General features: G+C 47.3%; 1 protein-coding gene across 1 annotated transcript in view; it reads right to left on the reverse strand.

Annotated features, from left to right (window-relative positions):
- LOC140389103 (uncharacterized) overlaps nt 1–20,423 on the reverse strand; it is a 383,180-nt gene that overhangs the window by 102,252 nt on the left and 260,505 nt on the right. The window contains exons 46-49 of the mRNA XM_072473262.1: nt 18,829–18,855; nt 18,082–18,108; nt 15,531–15,566; nt 14,976–15,002 (exon numbers count right to left, since the gene is read on the reverse strand). Coding sequence (XP_072329363.1) covers nt 14,976–15,002; nt 15,531–15,566; nt 18,082–18,108; nt 18,829–18,855 — 117 coding nt within the window. The remainder of the gene's footprint in view (nt 1–14,975; nt 15,003–15,530; nt 15,567–18,081; nt 18,109–18,828; nt 18,856–20,423) is intronic.

Genomic DNA, 20,423 nt, shown 5'->3' on the forward strand with positions numbered 1-20,423 from the left:
AAGCATGGGTTCAGGGAGCTAGGCAGAAAGTTAAAAGACAGGACCTCTAGGGTTGTAATCGCGGGATTACTCCCTGTGCCCCGTGCCAGTGAGGCTAGAATTAGGAAGATAGAGCAGCTAAACACGTGGCTAAACAGCTGGTGTAGGAGGGAAGGTTTCCGTTATCTGGACCACTGGGAGCTCTTCCGGGGCAGGTGTGACCTAGATAAGAAGGACGGGGTGCATCTAAACTGGAGAGGCATAAATATCCTGGCCGCGAGGTTTTCTAGTGTCACACGGGAGGCTTTAATCTAGTACGGCAGGGGGGTGGGCACGGGAGCAATAGGTCAGAAGGTGAGAGCATTTAGGGCGAACTAGGGAATAGGGACAGTGTGGGTCTGAGGCAGAGCAGACAGGGGGAAGTTGCTGAACACAGCGGGTCTGGTGGCCTGAAGTGCATATGTTTTAATGCAAGAAGTATTACGGGTAAGGCAGATGAATTTAGAGCTTGGATTAGTACTTGGAACTATGATGTTGTTGCCATTACAGAGACCTGGTTTAGGGAAGGGCAGGATTGGCAGCTAAACGTTCCAGGATTTAGATGTTTCAGGCGGGATAGAGGGGGATGTAAAAGGGGTGGCGGAGTTGTGCTACTGGTTAGGGAGAATATCACAGCTGTACTACGGGAGGACACCTCCGAGGGCAGTGAGGCTATATGGGTAGAGATCAGGAATAAGAAGGGTGCAGTCACAATGTTGGGGGTTTACTACAGGCCTCCCAACAGCCAGTAGGAGATAGAGGAGCAGAAAAGTAGACAGATTTTGGAAAAGAGTAAAAACAACAGCTTTGTGGTGATGGGAGACTTCAACTTCTCCAATATTGACTGGGACTCACTTAGTGCCAGGGGCTTAGACGGGGCAGAGCATCCAGGAGGGCTTCTTAAAACAATATGTAGACAGCCCAACTAGGGAAGGGGCGGTACTGGTCCTGGTATTGGGAAATGAGCCCGGCCAGGTGGTAGGAGTTTCGGTAGGGGAGCATTTCGGGAACAGTGACCACAATTCAGTATGTTTTAAAGTGCTGGTGGACAAGGATAAGAGTGGTCCTAGGATGAATGTGCTAAATTGGGGGAAGGCTAATTATTACAATATTATAACAACAACAATTATAGAACAACAAAGAACAAAGAACAAAGAAATGTACAGAACAGGAACAGGCCCTTCGGCCCTCCAAGCCCGTGCCGACCATGCTGCCCGACTAAACTACAATCTAAACGCGGACTTCTGGGAAGTGGAGTGCAGGGGTTGCCGGTAAGTATTTAGATTTAAAAGAACTTACCTTGCAGGGGAAATCAGTTGGAGTTTCAGCGGGAGTGGAGTGCAGAGTCTGCTGGTGGGTGAGTACTGAAATTTTAAAGTAACTTACCTTTACAGGAGCAGATCTTGGAGCTTGCAGCGGGAGCGGAGCGCAGAGGCAGCTGGTGGGTGAGTATTTCAGTAAACACTTACCTGCTCCCGTTTTCGGTCCCTCTTTGCTGTTTTTTAAACAAAATTTAGTGTTTAAGGCGGGAACAGGAAGTTCGACCCGCGGACTTCTGGGAAGTCCCTCACCAATAAATTCTGGTGGAGAGGAAACCCGAGACACTACACGTGTAGTGTCTCCCACCCGCCCTCCTCCTCTAACCTAATAATAAAACCCATTGGTGTGAGGTAAGTACCATATATTATTATTATTATTATTATTATTCTTTAAAAAAATTTAATTTAGTTGTTAGCCAGATCTTGGTAGAAAGTTAGAGGGATGGCAGGGAAGGGAGTGCAATGTTCCTCCTGCAGGATGTTTGAGGTGAGGGATGCCGTTAGTGTCCCTGCTGATTTTACCTGCAGGAATTGCTGCCATCTCCAGCTCCTCCAAGACCGAGTTAGGGAACTGGAGCTGGAGTTGGAAGAACTTCAGATCATTCGGGAGGCAGAGGGGGGCCATAGATAGCAGCTTTAGGGAATTAGTTACACCAAAGATTGGAGATAGATGGGTAACTGTAAGAGGGAATGGGAAGAAGCAGTCAGTGCAGGGATCCCCTGCGGTCGTTCCCCTGAGAAACAAGTATACCGCTTTGGATACTTGTGTGGGGGGGGGGGGACGACTTACCAGGGGTAAGCCATGGGGTACGGGCCTCTGGCACGGAGTCTGTCCCTGTTGCTCGAAGGGAAGGGGGGAGAGGAGCAGAGCATTAGTAATTAGGGACTCGATAGTCAGGGGCACAGATAGGAGATTTTGTGGGAGCGTGAGAGACTCACGTTTGGTATGTTGCCTCCCAGGTGCAAGGGTACGTGATGTCTCGGATCGTGTTTTCCGGGTCCTTAAGGGGGAGGAGCCCCAAGTCGTGGTCCACATTGGCACCAACGACATAGGTAGGAAAGGGGACAAGGATGTCAGGCAGGCTTTCAGGGAGCTAGGGTGGAAGCTCAGAACTAGAACAAACAGAGTTGTTATCTCTGGGTTGTTGCCCGTGCCACGTGATAGTGAGATGAGGAATAGGGAGAGAGAGCAATTAAACACGTGGCTACAGGGATGGTGCAGACGGGAGGGATTCAGATTTCTGGATAACTGGGGCTCTTTCTGGGGAAGGTGGGACCTCTACAGACAGGATGGTCTACATCTGAACCTGAGGGGCGCAAATATCCTGGGGGGGGGGGGGGGTGAGATTTGCTAGTGCTCTTGGGGGCGGGGGGGGGGGGTGGGGTTAAACTAATGCAGCAGGGGCATGGGAACCTGGATTGTAGATTTAGGGTAAGGGAGAATGAGAGTATCGAGGTCAGGAGCACAGATTTGACGTCGCAGGAGGGGGGCCAGTGTTCAGGTAGGTGGTTTGAAGTGTGTCTACTTCAATGCCAGGCGTATACGAAATAAGGTAGGGGAACTGGCAGCATGGGTTGGTACCGGGGACTTCGATGTTGTGGCCATTTCGGAGACATGGATAGAGCAGGGACAGGAATTGATGTTGCAGGTTCCGGGGATTAGGTGTTTTAGTAAGCTCAGAGAAGGAGGCAAAAGAGGGGGAGGTGTGGCGCTGCTAGTCAAGAGCAGTATTACGGTGGCGGAGAGAATGCTAGATGGGGACTCATCTTCCGAGGTAGTATGGGCTGAGGTTAGAAACAGGAAAGGAGAGGTCACCCTGTTGGGAGTTTTCTATAGGCCTCCAAATAGTTCTCGGGATGTAGAGGAAAGGATGGCGAGGATGATCCTGGATAAGAGCGAAAGTAACAGGGTAGTTATTATGGGAGACCTCAACTTTCCAAATATTGACTGGAAAAGATATAGTTCAAGTACATTAGATGGGGCGTTTTTTGTACAGTGTGCGCAGGAGGGTTTCCTGAAACAATATGTTGACAGGCCAACAAGAGGCGAGGCCACGTTGGATTTGGTTTTGGGCAATGAACCAGGCCAAGTGTTGGATTTGGAGGTAGGAGAGCACTTTGGGGACAGTGACCACAATTCGGTGACGTTTACGTTAATGATGGAAAGGGATAAGTATACACCGCAGGGCAAGAGTTATAGCTGGGCGAAGGGCAATTACGATGCCATTAGACGTGACTTTGGGGCGGGGGATAAGGTGGAGAAGTAGGCTGCAAGCGTTGGGCACACTGGATAAGTGGAGCTTGTTCAAGAATCAGCTACTGCGTGTTCTTGATAAGTATGTACCGGTCAGGCAAGGAGGAAGGCGTAGAGCGAGGGAACCGTGGTTTACCAAAGAAGTGGAATCTCTTGTTAAGAGGAAGAAGGAGGCCTATGTGAAGATGAGGTGTGAAGTTTCAGTTGGGACGATGGATAGTTACAAGGTAGCGAGGAAGGATCTAAAGAGAGAGCTAAGACGAGCAAGGAGGGGACATGAGAAGTATTTGGCAGGTAGGATCAAGGAAAACCCAAAAGCTTTCTATAGGCATGTCAGAAATAAGCGATTGACTAGGGAAAGAGTGGGACCAGTCAAGGACAGGGATGGGAAGTTGTGAGTGGAGTCTGAAGAGGTAGGAGAGATACTAAATGAATATTTTTCGTCAGTATTCACTCAGGAAAAAGATAATGTTGTGGAGGAGAATGCTGAGACCCAGGCTATTAGAATAGATGGCATTGAGGTACGTAGGGAAGAGTTGTTGGCAGTTCTGGGCAGGTTGAAAATAGATAAGTCCCCGGGGCCTGAGGGGATTTATCCTAGGATTCTCTGGGAGGCGAGGGAAGAGATTGCTGGACCTTTGGCTTTGATTTTTATGTCATCATTGGCTACAGGAATAGTGCCAGAGGACTGGAGGATAGCAAATGTGGTTCCTTTGTTCAAAAAGGGGAGCAGAGACAACCCCGGCAACTATAGACCGGTGCGCCTCACGTCTGTAGTGGGTAAAGTCTTGGAGGGGATTATAAGAGACAAGATTTATAATCATCTAGATGGGAATAATATGATCAGGTATAGTCGGCATGGCTTTGTGAAGGGTAGGCCATGCCTCACAAACCTTATCGAGTTCTTTGAGAAGGTGACTGAACAGGTAGACGAGGGTAGAGCAGTTGATGTGGTGTATATGGATTTCAGTAAAGCGTTTGATAAGGTTCCCCACGGTAGGCTATTGCAGAAAATACGGAGGCTGGGGATTGAGGGTGATTTAGAGATGTGGATCAGAAATTGGCTAGCTGAAAGAAGACAGAGGGTGGTGGTTGATGGGAAATGTTCAGAATGGAGTTCAGTTACAAGTGGTGTACCACAAGGATCTGTTCTGGGGCCGTTGCTGTTTGTCATTTTTATCAATGACCCAGAGGAAGGCGCAGAAGGGTGGGTGAGTAAATTTGCAGACGATACTAAAGTCGGTGGTGTTGTCGACAGTGTGGAAGGATGTAGCAGGTTACAGAGGGATATAGATAAGCTGCAAAGCTGGGCTGAGAGGTGGCAAATGGAGTTTAATGTAGAGAAGTGTGAGGTGATTCACTTTGGAAGGAAAAATAAAGGAATGCGGAATATTTGGCTAATGGTAAAGTTCTTGGAAGTGTGGATGAGCAGAGGGATCTAGGTGTCCATGTACATAGATCCCTGAAAGTTGCCACCCAGGTTGATAGGGTTGTGAAGAAGGCCTATGGAGTGTTGGCCTTCATTGGTAGAGGGATTGAGTTCCGGAGTCAGGAGGTCATGTTGCTGCTGTACAAAACTCTGGTACGTCCGCATTTGGAGTATTGTGTACTGTTCTGGTCACCGCATTATAGGAAGGACGTGGAGGCTTTGGAGCGGGTGCAGAGGAGATTTACCAGGATGTTGCCTGGTATGGAGGGAAAATCTTATGAGGAAAGGCTGATGGACTTGAGGATGTTTTTGTTAGAGAGAAGAAGGTTAAGAGGAGACTAAATAGAGGCATACAAAATGATCAGAGGGTTAGATAGGGTGGACAGTGAGAGCGTTCTCCCACGGATGGAAATGGCTGGCACGAGGGGACATAGCTTTAAACTGAGGGGTAATAGATATAGGACAGAGGTCAGAGGTAGGTTCTTTACGCAAAGAGTAGTGCAACAGTAGTGAACTCGCCAACATTGAGGGCATTTAAAAGTTTATTGGATAAACATATGGATGATAATGGCATAGTGTAGGTTAGATGGCTTTTGTTTTGGTGCAACATCGTGGGCCGAAGGGCCTGTGCTGTGCTGTATCATTCAATGTTCTATGTTCTATGTTCTATTCGGCGGGAATTGAAGAACCTAGATTGGGGGTGGATGTTTGAGGGCAAATCAACATCTGACATGTGGGAGGCTTTCAAGTGTCAGTTGAAAGGAATTCAGGACCAGCATGTTCCTGTGAGGAAGAAGGATCAATACGGCAATTTTCGGGAACCTTGGATAACGAGAGATATTGTAGGTCTCGTTAAAAAGATAAAGGAGGCATTTGTTAGGGCTAAAAGGCTGGGAACAGACGAAGCCTCTGTGGAATATCAGGAAAGTAGGAAGGAACTTAAGCAAGGAGTCAGGAGGGCGAGAAGGGGTCACGAAAAGTCATTGGCAAATAGGGTTAAGGAAAATCACAAGGCTTTTTACACATACATAAAAAGCAAGAGGGTAGCCAGGGAAAGGTTTGGCCCACTGAAGGATAGGCAAGGGAATCTATGTGTGGAGTCAGAGGAAATGGGCGAGGTACTAAATGAATACTTTGCATCAGTATTCACCAAAGAGAAGGAATTGGCAGACGTTGAGTCTGGAGAAGGGTGTGTAGATAGCCTGGGTCACATTGAGATCCAAAAAGACGAGGTGTTGGGCGTCGTAAAAAATATTAAGGTACATAAGTCCCCAGGGCCTGATGGGACCTACCCCAGAATACTGAAGGAGGCTAGAGAGGAAATTGCTGAGGCCTTGACAGAAATATTTGGATCCTCACTGTCTTCAGGTGATGTCCCGGTGGACTGGAGACTAGCCAATGTTGTTCCTCTGTTTAAGAAGGGTAGCAAGGATAATCCAGGGAGCTCCAGGCTGGTGAGCCTTACTTCAGTGATAGGGAAATTACTGGAGAGAATTCTTCCAAACAGGATCTACTCCCATTTGGAAGCAAATGGACGTATTAGTGAGAGGCAGCATGGTTTTGTGAAGGGGAGGTCGTGTCTCACTAACTTGATAGAGTTTTTCGAGGAGGTCACAAAGATGATTGATGCAGGTAGGGCAGTAGATGTTGTCTATATGGACTTCAGTAAGGCCTTTGACAAGGTCCCTCATGGTAGATTATTGCAAAAGGTGAAGTCACACGGGATCAGGGGTGAGCTGGCAAGGTGGATACAGAACTGGCTAGGTCATAGAAGGCAGGGAGTAGCAATGGAAGGACGCTTTTCTAATTGGAGGGCTGTGACCAGTGGTGTTCCACAGGGATCAGTGCTATGACCTTTGCTGTTTGTAGTATATATAAATGATTTGGAGTAAAATGTAACTTGTCTGATTAGTAAGTTTGCAGACGATACAAAGGTTGGTGGAATTGCGGTTATCGATGAGGACTGTCAGAGGATACAGCAGGATTTAGATTGTTTGGAGACTTGGGCGGAGAGGTGGCAGATGGAGTTTAATCCGGACAAATGTGAGGTAATGCATTTTGGAAGGTCTAATGCAGGTAGGGAATGTACAGTGAATGGTAGAACCCTCAAGAGAATTGAAAGTCAAAGAGATCTAGGAGTATAGGTCCACAGGTCACTGAAAGGGGCAACACAGGTGGAGAAGGTAGTCAAGAAGGCATACTGCATGTTTGCCTTCATTGGCCGGGGCATTGAGTATAAGAATTGGCAAGTCATGTTGCAGCTGTATAGAACCTTAGCTAGGCCACACTTGGAGTATAGTGTTCAATTCTGGTCGCCACACTACCAGAAGGATTTGGAGGCTTTAGAGAGGGTGCAGAAGAGATTTACCAGAATGTTGCCTGGTATGAAGGGCATTAGCCCTGAGGAGCGGTTGAATAAACTTGGTTTGTTCTCACTGGAACAAAGGAGGTTGAGGGGCGAACTGATAGAGGTCTACAAAATTATGAGGGGCATAGACAGAGTGGATAGTCAGAAGCTTTTCCCCGGGGTAGAGGGGTCAATTACTAGGGGGCATAGGTTTAAGGTGAGAGGGGCAAAGTTTAGAGTAGATGTACGAGGCAAGTTTTTTACACCGAGGGTAGTGGGTGCCTGGAACTCGCTACCGGTGGAGGTGGTGGAAGCAGGGACGATAGTGACATTTAAGGGGCATCTTGACAAATACATGAATAGGATGGGAATAGAGGGATACGGACCCAGGAAGTGTAGGAGATTGTAGTTTAGTCGGGGAGCATGGTCGGCACGGGATTGGCGGGCCGAATGGCCTGTTCCTGTGCTGTACATTTCTTTGTTCTTTGTTTGTTCTTTCGTAAACGTCCTTCTTCCTCTTAACTAGAAGCTCCACTTCAGTTGTCACCCAAGACTCCTTCGCCTTACCATTCCTTCCTCGTCTCAGTGGGACAAAACTATTCAGCACTCGCAGTAAGTGCTCCTTAAACAATCACCACATTACTGTTGTGCATTTCCCCAAGAACAATTGTTCCCACTTTATGCTCCCCACCCACTGTCTTAAAGCAGGATAATTTCCCCTCCCCCAATTAAATACCTTCCCATAATGTGTGTTCCTATCCTTCTCCATGAGGATGGGAAAGGTCAAGGAGTTGTGGCCACTGTCACCGAAATGCTTTCCCACCGAGACACCTGACACCTGGGCTGGTTCATTGCCGAACACCAAATCCAATATGGCCTCCCCCCGAGTCGGCCTATCCAAACATTGGGTCAGGAATCCTTCGCGTACACACCTGACAAAATATGCTCCATCCAAACCGTTTGCACCAAGGAGGTTCCAGTCAATATTAGGGAAGTTTAAGTCACCCATGACAACAACCCTGTTACTTCTGGACTCTTCCAAGATCTGACGCCCAATTTGTTCCTCTATCGCTCTGCTACAATTGGGGGGTGGGGGGGGGGGGTGTCTATAGAAAACTCCCAATGAAGTGACTGCTCCGTTCTTGTTCCTGACTTCCACCCACACTGACTCAGTAGGCAAATTCTCCTCAACTACCTATTTTTCTGCAGCTGTGGTGCACTCCCCTAATTAGCAGTGCCACTCCCCCGCCTCTTTTACCTCCCTACCTATTTTTATGAAAACACCTAAACCCCGGAACATCTAACAACCATTCCAGCCCCTGTTAAATCCATGTCTCCGTAATGGCCAGAACATCGTAGTTCCAATTACTGACCCATGCTCTAAGTTCATCTTCCTTATTCCTGACTCTCCTTGCATTGAATCAGACTCACTTTAACCCATTCCACTGAGTAAAACATTGCCCTATCAATTGTCTATCCTTCATCACAGACTTGCTGAATACTATTTCTGCCTGTTCAACTGCTACCCTATCTTCTGGTCCATAGCTCTGGTTCCCATACCCCTGCCAAACTAATTGAAAGCCTCCCGAAGAGCTCTAGCACCCAGGATATTGGTGCTCCTCCAGTTTAGATGCAATGCGTCCTTCATGCACAGGTCCCATCTTCCCCAGAATATATCCAAATGATCCATATATCTCAAGCCTTCCCTCCTACACCTGCCATAGAGCCACGTGTTCAGCTGCACTCACTCTCTGATCAGTGCCTCACTTGCGCGTGGCACCGGTAGCATTCCTGAGATCACTACTCTGCTTGACCTGCTCTTCAGCTTCCAACCCAACTCCCTAAAATCACTTTTTAGATCCTCATCCCTTTGCTTAGCAATGTCGTTGGTGGCTATGTGCACCACGACATCTGCGTGCTCTCCCTCCACCGTGGAATGCTGTAGACACGATCCGAGACAGCCTGGCCCTGGCACTCAGGAGGCAACAAGCCCTCCGGGACTATCGCTCGTGACCACAGAGTCTCCTATCCATGTCCATGACAATCGAGTCTCCTTTCACTATTACTTTTCTATTATCCCCCTTCCCTTTTGAGCCACAGAGCCAGACTCAGGGCCAGAGACCTGGTCGCTCGGGTCTTCTCCCCAACAGGATCGAAAACGGTATCCTTGTTTTGAAGGGGAACGGCCACGAGGGATCCATGCACTGCCTGCCTGATCGTTTTCCTTCCCCTGACTGTAACCCCGCTACTCTTCCTCTTTACCTTGGATGTGGCTACCTCCTTGTAACGCTTCTCTATCATCCCGTCTTCCTCCCGGATGATCCGAAGTTCATCCATCTCCTGCTCCAGTTCCTTAACACGGTCTCGGAGGAGCTGGAGTTGGGTGCACTTCCAGCAGGTGTAGTCAGCGGGGACACCGTTGGTATCTCTCACCACTCATATCCTGCAGGAGGAGCATGCAACTGCCCAACCTCTATCCCCTCTGATCTTACAGAATGTAGCTGCCCTGTGGACCAACTGGAACTCGGCCCTCCGACACTGTTCCGAGTCAGCTGCACTCTCTGTAAACTCCCAGCTTCCTTCACGATCTTTGAGGAAATGTAGGAAATGAAATTAAAGGAGCTCCCTCCTCACCTACCTTCCTCAGTCACCAAACTCTCACCATAGCACTCAAATGCACCCAAATTGAGCACTCAGTGCAAACAAAGCCTGAACTGTAGCTGGCTCACCTTTATACTGTGACTCTGGTCTCTGAAAACTGTGCTAATCCAATGAACTAATTAATAAGCTCCAGCTGTAAGTAGCTGCAAGTAGAATCTTTGTTTAAAACTGGTTGAAAATTTACCTTCTTCTAAACCAAACAGCAACTTTTAAGTTAACCACCTAAATAAAAGAATGACTAGACTTTAGATTTTAAAAAACGAACCCTTACTATCCCTCAGTCACTTAACTCTCACTATTGCACTCAAATGCACCCAAATTCAGCACTCAGTGCAAACAAAGTCTGCACTGTAGCCGACTCACCTTTATACTGAAGTGGAGAAGGCTGGTGGAGGAAATACTGCAGGTGCACAGGAGATATGCAGAGGTCCCGGAGGAAGGACTGTTAAATAAACGCTAGAGGCTGCTAATGGAGTTTGGGCTGTTAACCACGGGTAAGGTGGTTGGGCATTTGCGAAGGGTGAGAGGGGTGGTATAGAAGTATGGAGAAAAGCGAGCAGGATGTTAGCGCACCAGCTGAGGAAGCAGGAGGTGGCGAGAGATATTGGGAAAGTGAAGGACACAATAGGGAACAGGGTCTTCGACCCGGTCCGGGTGAATGGGGTGTTTAGGGGGGTTTACCGCAAATTGTAGAAGTCGGAGCCCGCAGCCGGGGAAGAGAGGACGAGAAGGTTTCTTAGAGAGCTGAAGTTCCCGAAGGTTCATGAGGAGCTGTGAGGGCGTGGGCCCCCCATTTGGGCTTGAAGAAGTGGTGGAGTGGTTGGAGGCGATGCAAACGGGTATGGCCCCAGTATCGGACGGGGACCCGGTGTAATTCTATAAGATGTTCTCGGGGGTTCGGGACCGCTTTTGGTCAGGGCCTTCAGTGAAGCAAAGGAAGAGGAGGTGCTCCCGCCAACCCCCCCCCCCCCCCCCCCCAACCCCCGCCACCCACGACGTTGTCACAGGCGTCGATCTCCCTCATCTCAAAACTGGATTAGGATTCGGGACACTGTGGGTCGTGTGCCGATCACCCTGTTAAATGTGGATGCCAAACTGTTGGCGAATATCCTGGCCACAAGGATCGAGGTCTGCGTCCTAGGAGTAATAGGGGATGATCAGACGGGGTTTGTTAAGGGCTGGCACTTGCCGACCAACATTAGGAGGCTGCTTAATGTTATTATGAGGGGCGCGATGTTAAGCTGGTGGTGGCCATGGACGCAGAGGAGGCCTTTTATTGGAAGAAGTGGGAATACTTATGGGAGGTCCTCGGGCAATTTTGATTTGGGCAGGGATTTGTGGATTGATTCAGTTGATATACCAGGCACCGGTGGAGAGTGTGCGGACTGGTGGATTGGACTACTTCATGTTGTACCGGGCCGAGGCAGGGATGTACACTTTCCCCACTGTTTGTCTTGTCTACAGAACCGTTGGCATTGGCATTGAGGGCGTCGAGGGTCTGGCAGGGGGTGGTGCGGGGAGAAGGGAGGGGGCTGGATCACAGTGTCTCGCTCTACGCGGAAGATTTGCTCCTGTACATATCAGACATGCTGGAGGGTACTTTGAGGGATTCTGGTGATATTAGAGGAGTTCAGCTGGTTTTCGGGATACAAATTGAATATGCGTAAGGGTGAAGTCTTTGCGATCCAGACGAGGGGACAGGAGAAGAGACTGAGAGAGATGCCGTCAAGGTGGTGGGAGGGAGCTTTCGATATTTGGGTATCTAGGTGGCGCAGAATTGGGAGCAGCTGCTTAAACTAAATTTGGGTCGGTTAGTAGAGCAGAAGATGGGGGACTTTCACAGGTGGGACACACTCCCGTTGTCATTGGCGGGGCTGGTTCTGATGGTTAAAATGACGGTCCTCCCAAGGTTTCTGTTTGTTTTCCAGAGCTCCCAATTTTTATCCCCAAGGCGTTCTTCAAGAACGTGAATGCAGAGATCTCGGGATTTGTTTGGGCGGGGAAAGCCCCGCGGGTGAAAAAGGTGCTATGGTGCAGGGGAGGGAGACCGGGGTTGGCTCTCCCGAATTGTATAAAATACTACTCGGCAGCGAATATTGTGATGGTCAGGAAGTGTGTAGTGGGAGAGGGGTCGGTATGGTAGCGGGTGGAGCGGCCTCATGTAAGGACACGTGTTTGGGGGGCACTATTAACAACAACTCTGCCGTTCTCGCCAGCTCGCCACTGTGGCCCGGTGGTGGTGTCAGCCCTGAAGGCTAGGGGCCAGTGAAGGGAGCACATGCATTAGAGAGGTGGCGGGGTGGGTCGGTGTTGACACCGATATGTAATAACCATCGGTTTGCTCCAGGGGGCTGGATGGGGGTTTTCCTAGATGGCAGCGGGCGGGGATCGCAACATTTGGGTATCTATTTATTGATGAGGATTTCCCGAGCCTGGATGAGTTGGAGGAGGGGTTTGAGTTGCCAGGGCGGGATGGGTTCCGGTATCTGCAAGTGAGGGATTTTGTGCTGAGGCATGTTTTAAACATGCCACCCTAGGGGCTACAGGATAAGGTGTGGTCGAGAACAGGAGTAAGCGAGGGGGAGGTCTCAGAGATCTATAAAGAGCTGATGGAGTGGGGGGCGGGGGGGGGGGGGTGGGGTAGAGCCCCGGTAGTGGAGATGAAGGGAAAGTGGGATGAAGAGCTGGGGGTGGGGGGGGGGGGGGTGGGAGCTGGAGGCTGGATTATGGGTGAAGGCCCTGAGGCGAGTCAATGCATCCTAGTCGTGCATCAGGCTCAGCCTGATACAGTTTATGGTGGTCCAGAGGGCACAATGACTATGGCCCAGCAGAGCAGGTTCTTTGAGGAGGTGGAGGATAGGCGCGGGCGCTGTGCGCGCGCGCGCGCGTGTGTGTGTGTGTGTGTGTGTGTGGGGGGGGGGGGGGGGGGTGGGGGGTGGGGGGGGGTATCTGAGAATCATGTTTTGGGTTTGTCCGTGGCTGAGTGGTTTCTGGCAGGGATTTGCTGACGTCATGCCAGAGGACTTACAAATTAGGGTGGTGCTGAGTCCAGAGGTGGCGATCTTTGTTGGGTCAGAAGACCCGGCAGCCCAAGGCGTGAGAGAGGCCGACGTCCTGGCCTTTGCTTCCCTGGTGGCACGGAGACGGTTCTTCCTGGGGTGTAGGGACGCGGCCCTGAAGTCAGGGGAAGAGTTAGCGACATGGCGGGGTTTCTCAGACTCGAGAAAATTAAATTCGCTTTGAGGGGGTTATTGCAGGGGCTTGCTCGGAGATGGCAGCCGTTCATCGACTTCGAGAAGAATTGAGCTGACAGCAGGGAGGGGGAGAAGCGGAGTCATGAGAGAGTCGTGTAAGGGCAGCAGAACCAGCGGATGGGTGGTTGGGGACTGTGGCACTGTTTATGTAAGCCATGTTGGCTGGGAGTTTGTGCTCGTGGGGGGGGGGGGGGGCTTGTTGGTTATATTGTTGTGCTTTTCTTTAGGTTGAAAATTTGATGTGTAAAATTGTTAAAATTCCAAATGCCACAGTAAAATATTCAATAAAAATATAAGATGTTGTTCAATCATCCCGTTAGTCCCTTATTAAAGTACAAGTTTTGAAAAAAAGTGACTTTCGTGTAACATTGAACTAGAACTAGAAGTTCGAATATCATTTTAGTTAAGAGTGTCACACACTGCAGAGATGTTCCAGCAAATACACTCTCCTCCAGACCTCCTGCAGCTATGGCAACGGGCTAATTTATTGACTTGCAAACGCGCATTAATCCGCTTTTGCAAATATCTGCCCAGACTTTCCCCAACCTCCCATTTGTTTGAATTTTGCCAGAGGTCTTTGATGCCATTGTCAGGCAAATAGAATGTCGCACAAGTCATCTCTCCTCATCACTGGAATTAGGATCTACCTGCCATGTTGGGCACAGACTGAAATGAAGCCTACAGGTGAGTTGCCCATGCGGCTTCCAGTTGTGCATCTATTAGCAAGTTGTTGCTGAGAATACAAAATATATGGGAAATTAGAAATCTAGGATTGACGCATAGATATTTACGTCTTCGGTGCAACGTTTGCCAAACTGAACTCTTCCACTTTAACTTCAGAACGGCGTCAACTATGCTGAAGGTCTCATTAAACGTTCTGAATATTTGGATTATTTTTGTTAGACATAGGGAGAGATTATTATCTTTCCAGATTCTTCGATTCTGGCCGTTTAGAATATTTTCTTAATCAGTATCTCCGTATTTCTCATCCTGCATGTTTAGTATCACATAAATAATGGCTGCCTTTATTGGACTAGAAGTATTTGATCACAGATAATTGAATCTTTGACGCAGAGTTATCAATTCATGCCCGGTTATTGTGGTCCGGAATTACCTCTTCCAAGTTGCTCATGCTGTCAATTTGGTAGATATTGATAAATACTACCCATCCAGAGAATTATTATCCAATTAAGTATTTTATTGTTCTGAGGAAAATGAATTGGAGAAGACTTGCAAGTTGTGCGAGGTTTATCCAGATTTCTGCGGATATTCACGGGACTGATTAAACGAGTAATCCCTGATGCTCTTGCTAGATTATATCTACCTCACTGAGATCATAATTAGCCTCGAAGCTTGGCTTCATATGTATTGGAAGACTAGCCCATAGGCGAAACTGTCTTGGCTAAAATAGCCTACAGTTGAAGAAAAAAAATTCAGTTTCCTGAAATCATGTACACAGAGATGATTTACAGTACCTGCAGGTTGAAACTCACTTTGTGTGCAACAACACATGAAGTATTTGAAAACAGGATGAAGTCAAGCATTTGCAAGATAGACGGTGACAAGTATATCAATACTATGAAGTGTCCTGTACTCTTGTACAGAATATGTTTCAACAATTAAAGCGCAAACTATCATTAAAGGAAGAAACTCATTTTCTTAATTATTATGTACTGCGCTTTATAATATTTACCAGCTTCTCTCTCACTAAGTTTGAGCTCTATTGAAGAAAATAAGATTCGAGTCATCTTTAAATGGACTATCATGGGTTATTATCGTAACGAAAACGAAACGAGATTACAAATAAATTGAATCGTAATTATTAGATGTTCTGTAAATCATCACGGGCAACTCGGTAGCACAAGTGGATGGCACTGTGGCTTCACAGCGCCAGGGTCCCAGGTTGGATTCCCCGTTGGGTCACTGTCTGTGCTGAGTCTGCACGTTCTCCCCGTGTCTGCGTGGGTTTGCTCCAGGTGCTCCCGTTTCCTCCCACAGTCCAAAAGATATGCAGGTTAGGTGGATTGAACATCCTAAATTGCCCTTATAGTCCAAACCATAGGTTAGGAGGGGTTATTGGGTTACAGGGATAGGGTGGGTCAGTGCAGACTCGATGGGCCGAATTGCCTCCTTCTGCACTGTATGTTCTATGTTCTATGTAATAACATTAAGTGTGTTGAAGGAAGATAAACGATAACAGAACTACTTTCTCTGGAGCATTAATTAAAAAAAACTATACTCTCGATACCTGCAAGTGTGAGGTTCCGTTCGAAAACACGGAGTTCTGAAAAGTAAATTCATGGTCACTGAAGTGCAGTTATTGTTACCTTAAATATCGGTCGTTTGAATATTAAAATCACCGACACTCATACTGATAAACGTTTGTTTTGCTATGTAGCACGGGCAGTTTCTTCTTGTAACAATCCTCAAAGTCGGCACCCGGGGTCAATAATAAACGTCTTTCTTCATGCCTAATGCCTCAGCGCGAAAAGAATGTATAACATTATAGAACCAACGTGCGTTCTTTGCATAAACATCTGAATATATGATGTATCTTTTTCTCACCTAAGGACATGGCCACCGCTGCGCCGGCAGCTATTGATCACTCATCCTCAAGTTTTTATCCTGGAGAGCTTAGTTACTTTAGTTCTAGCCCGTAGATGGGGGAGCGAACATTGAGTTCAGTAACAGGGAGTCGATTCCGCCAATATTCTGACAATGAATGCTATTATAGTTCTTAGATGTGCTTGCGCAGACGCCTGTTGAAGTGTGTGATAATGGCTCTAACACACTTCTTAAGTGAACAGTATGTTTAGTTTTTCAGGGGTCTACAGGTTCTGCCGTCGAAATGTGCAGATCAGAATACAAACAATGACTATCTCCCTTCCTGAAAGGACACCAATAAATCAACTGGGACTTCAAAAACTCTGGAAACATTTAACATATTCTGGGAGCTCGTCAACTCTGATATAATTTAAATGGCGTAAACTAATAGTTATTCTGAAATAAAAGAGGAAATGCTGGATAAACTGAGCAGATCTGGCAGCATCTGTGGACAGAAACAGTGCTGAAGTCTCGGATTGACATGATCACTCGATGGAACTGCAGAAAGTTAAAATTTATGGAAATATGCAGTTAAAAAGGAGACGTAGGCGGTTGGGCAGAGTAGAAGACTGGGGATAGGTCCGGAAAAGGAGATAGGGACACATTTGCCATGGGCATAAGACAAAGGGGCGTGCTAATGGTGCCATTCAGGGATGTTCAGTGCTAATGGCGTCGGAAGGTGCTGTAACAGAGGGTATTAATGGGAGCAACTTAACAATAAGAGACAGGTCCAGGGAGGGTGGGATTGTATATGGGCAAGCCAGGAAGCTGACAAGCAGCTGACAACAAACTACGAATGGGGTTCGGTTAAAATGGAGGTTTACTGTCTAAAGCTCCTTGAAATTGATGTTGAGTATGAAAGATTGTAACGTGGCTCATTGAATGATGAGATGTTATTCTTCCAGTTTGCGTTGGCCATCCATGGTGCATTGCAGCACGCCCGGGGCAAACATGTGGGCATAAGAATAAGATGCTGGTTTGCAATGGCAGGTGATCTTGCGTTTGGGTCATCGTTTTTGAAGGAGCGATAGGGTTCTGCAAAGCAATTACCCAGCTGTGCATTCAGAAGAATGAGACGAGGTCCGATCGACGTATATAGCTAACGTAGACAAAATATCCCCCCCACCCCTGTGGGACAATGTAGAAAGAGAGGTCACATATATAGGTTGAGAGGCGGTACATTTAAAACTGAGATGAGAAGGAGCTCACAGAGTGTGGTGAATTTCTGGTCCTCGTTGCCCGATAGAGCGGGAGAGTCTGAATAATTAAACCGTTTCAAGAAGGAGATAGATTCATTTCTGATAAAAAACGGGTGAACGGAATATGGAGAACAGGCAGCAAGGTAGATTTGAGATCAGGAAGATATCAGCCATGGTCTTTTGAATGGCAAAGCAGGCTCGAAAGGATGATTTGCTTACTTCAGCTCCTAATTCCTATGTTCTTATGTAGTTTCCTCAATGTCGTGGCGATCGCGTTGCGAGCAGCGAATGTAGTCGAACAAGTTGAACGGGGTGCAGATGCAATGTTGCTTGACCTGAAAGGAATGTTTAGTTTCTTGGCTAGTGAGGAGGGAGAAGGTAAAGGGACAGATGTTCCACACTCTGCAATTGCAGTGGGAAGGGCATGAAGTGGGCTGAAGGAAATATGTGTTTAGTGGTGGCATCATGCTGCGGTTGCAGAAATGGCGGAGGAGTTTATCCTTCGAGTTTACCCAACACCTTCTGTTTTGATTTTAGCTTTTTACCACCCGCAGTATTTTGCTTTCAAAACTGTTTTTGTTGTTGGAATGTTTGTGTTAAGTTCATACCCGATACACATACTCAAAGAATATTGCAGGGGTCTCACATCTTTTCACGCATCTTCTACATATTTGGATTATATTCAATTCAATATAAGCAGGATCCCATGTCTGATTAGGGGAAATTAGGGGTTAGGTGGATTGGCCATGATAAATTGCCCTTAGTGTCCAAAATTGCCCTCAGTTTTGGGCGGGGTTGCTAGGTTATGGGGATAGGGTGGAGGTGTTGATCTTGGGTAGGGTGCTCTTTCCAAGAGCCGGTGCAGACTCGATGGGCCGAATAGCCTCCTTCTGCACTGTAAATTCTATGATAAAATCAGTTCCCTATGGTAAAAGACAAACTATCGAACTCATTTCAGAAACCATATTATAAACCGACACATTTTAAAACATTTACCGCTGTCTTTCTCCTGCAGAAGTATTTCTGTTGAGGAACACATCGTTTAACAGCATGCATTCTCACAAATATCATTACTTCTTAGACAGATATCAAATTGATCAAATGATCCTGTTTTTGCAGGAATATTTGGGATAGGATGGAATGCAGTATCACTGAATTCAATCGGGCTTTTTTTCTTATGATAGGTATGTGTACCTTTTAGGGTCGGTGAACATGCACATTTCCCATGACATTCATTGAGAAGTATATTAAGGTGGCCTGCTCCGATGAAACAATGTTCTGGCGGAAAATCGCATTGAACAATTCCAACGCTGCTACAACAATAACATCGTTCACTGGTTGTGTGCTTCACTGTCAATTCCAGCACTTTCTGTGAATTCCTAATTATCTTAGAGACGTTGATGGAGAGCTATGTTCTTGACAAAACGGAATAGACGAGGCCACCCAGAACGGCAGTTAATGGCCAATCACATTTCTGTTGAATGGTGTTACATATAAACGAGACTATTCCTAAACCCGATGGACGTTTACAAAAAAGTTGCAATTCCGCCGTCCTCATTGCCGATATTAACGTTTTATGGTAGACATTCTTAATCAACTGAATTTAACTTTCCCATCATCATGGCATTTAAATTCTAGACTAAAATCATAGTCAAAGCCTTTGGAATACCAGATCAGTAATGTAACCATTCTGTTGCAGTACTCCTCGTGTGCTTCAAAATCGATAGATGGATTTGCACTCACCATTAGATCGCTTCGTATTTTCCGATTCTAAAAAAATCGGAACAGAAACATTTGACTATTTCCCCTTCCTGAAAAATCAGTTGAATTCAATGCGAAATATTTGCAACGGCGTGCAGCGACAAAAATCAGCTGCAGGAAATAGGGATTAAAAATAGCATTACGGTAATAGGAAGACTGAGGAGCAACTTTAACTTAATTTTCGCAATGGCAGTTCTGCAGCGCATGTTGAATACACATTCCAATTTTGTTTCTGTTACCGGTCAATGGATGCTCAAATTGGGCGTAGGATGGAACAGCACGTGATTACTTGATTTGATTTGATTTATTATTGTCACGTGTAATAGGAAACCGTGAAAAGTATTGTTTCTTGCATGCTATGCAGCCGACGCATACCGTACATAAGGAAGGTAGGAGAGACTACAGAATGTAATGTTACAGTAATATCTAGGGTGGAGTGAAAAGATCAACTTTATGCGAGGTAGGTCCATTCAAAAGCCTGATAGCAGCAGGGATGAAGCTGTTCTTGAGTAGGTTGGCCCGTGACCTCAAAGGTTTGTATCTTTTTCCTGATGGAAGAAGGTGGGAGAGTATGTGGGGTGCATGGGGACCTTAATTATGCTGGTTGCCTTTCCGAGGCAGGGGTATTGTCGGCAGAGTCAATTGATGGGAGGCTAGTTTGCGTGATTGACTGGGCTACATTCACAACCTTTTGTAGTATTCTGCGGTCTTGGTCAGAGCAGGAACCATACCAAGCTGTGATACAACCAGAAATAATGTCTTCTATGGTGCACCTGTAAAAGTTAGTGAGAGTCATAGCTGATTTGCCAAATGTCCTTTGTCTTCTGCGAAGGTAGAGTCGTTGGTGAGTTTTCTTAACTATGATGTTGGCATGGGGGGCGGGGGGGGGGGGGGGCGGGGCAGAACAGGTTGTAATCTGGACACATAAAATCATGAAATTCTTGACCCTTTCTACATGGTGGTCGTCTTCTTGAAGCAGAAAGGAAACTCAGATTGTTGTAAAGAGAGGTTGAAGATGTCTGCGAATACCGCACCAGCTGATCCGTGCAAGACCTGAGTGTTCGGCCAGGCACTCCATCCGGGCCAATGTCTTTCCGTGGGTTGACCTTCGATAAAGCTGCTCTCACTTCCGGTTGCGGCTATGAGGAGCTAAGCGGCACGATTCGGCAACTCCCGCGATTACGGACTTTCGGGCTCGCTAGAGGAGACCCAACGGAATTTTTTTTACAGACAACCCGTGGGAAAGAGAAGAGAGAGGTCCTCTACCGACTTTTATGGACCGGACCCGAAGTGCAACGGCCAAAAAAGCGGCATTGGAGCAGCGGGAGAAGCGAGGGGAAAAAAGCAAAATGGCGGCGGCCGGGGACAAAGAGGAGATGCAGGAATTCATCAAGCGCTGCTTCGAGGAGCTGCGTAAGGATATGCTGGCGCCTATGCTGGCGGTAATTGAAGGACTAGGGATGACCCAGAAGGCCCACGAGGTGAAGATCCAGGAGGTCCAGAAAAGAGTGAGCGAGAATGAGGACAAGCTCTTGGACCTGGCGGTGAGAGTGGAGCGGCACGAGGCGCTACACAAG

The sequence above is a fragment of the Scyliorhinus torazame genome, chromosome 14, assembly GCF_047496885.1.
Source record: "Scyliorhinus torazame isolate Kashiwa2021f chromosome 14, sScyTor2.1, whole genome shotgun sequence".
Taxonomy (NCBI): domain Eukaryota; kingdom Metazoa; phylum Chordata; class Chondrichthyes; order Carcharhiniformes; family Scyliorhinidae; genus Scyliorhinus; species Scyliorhinus torazame.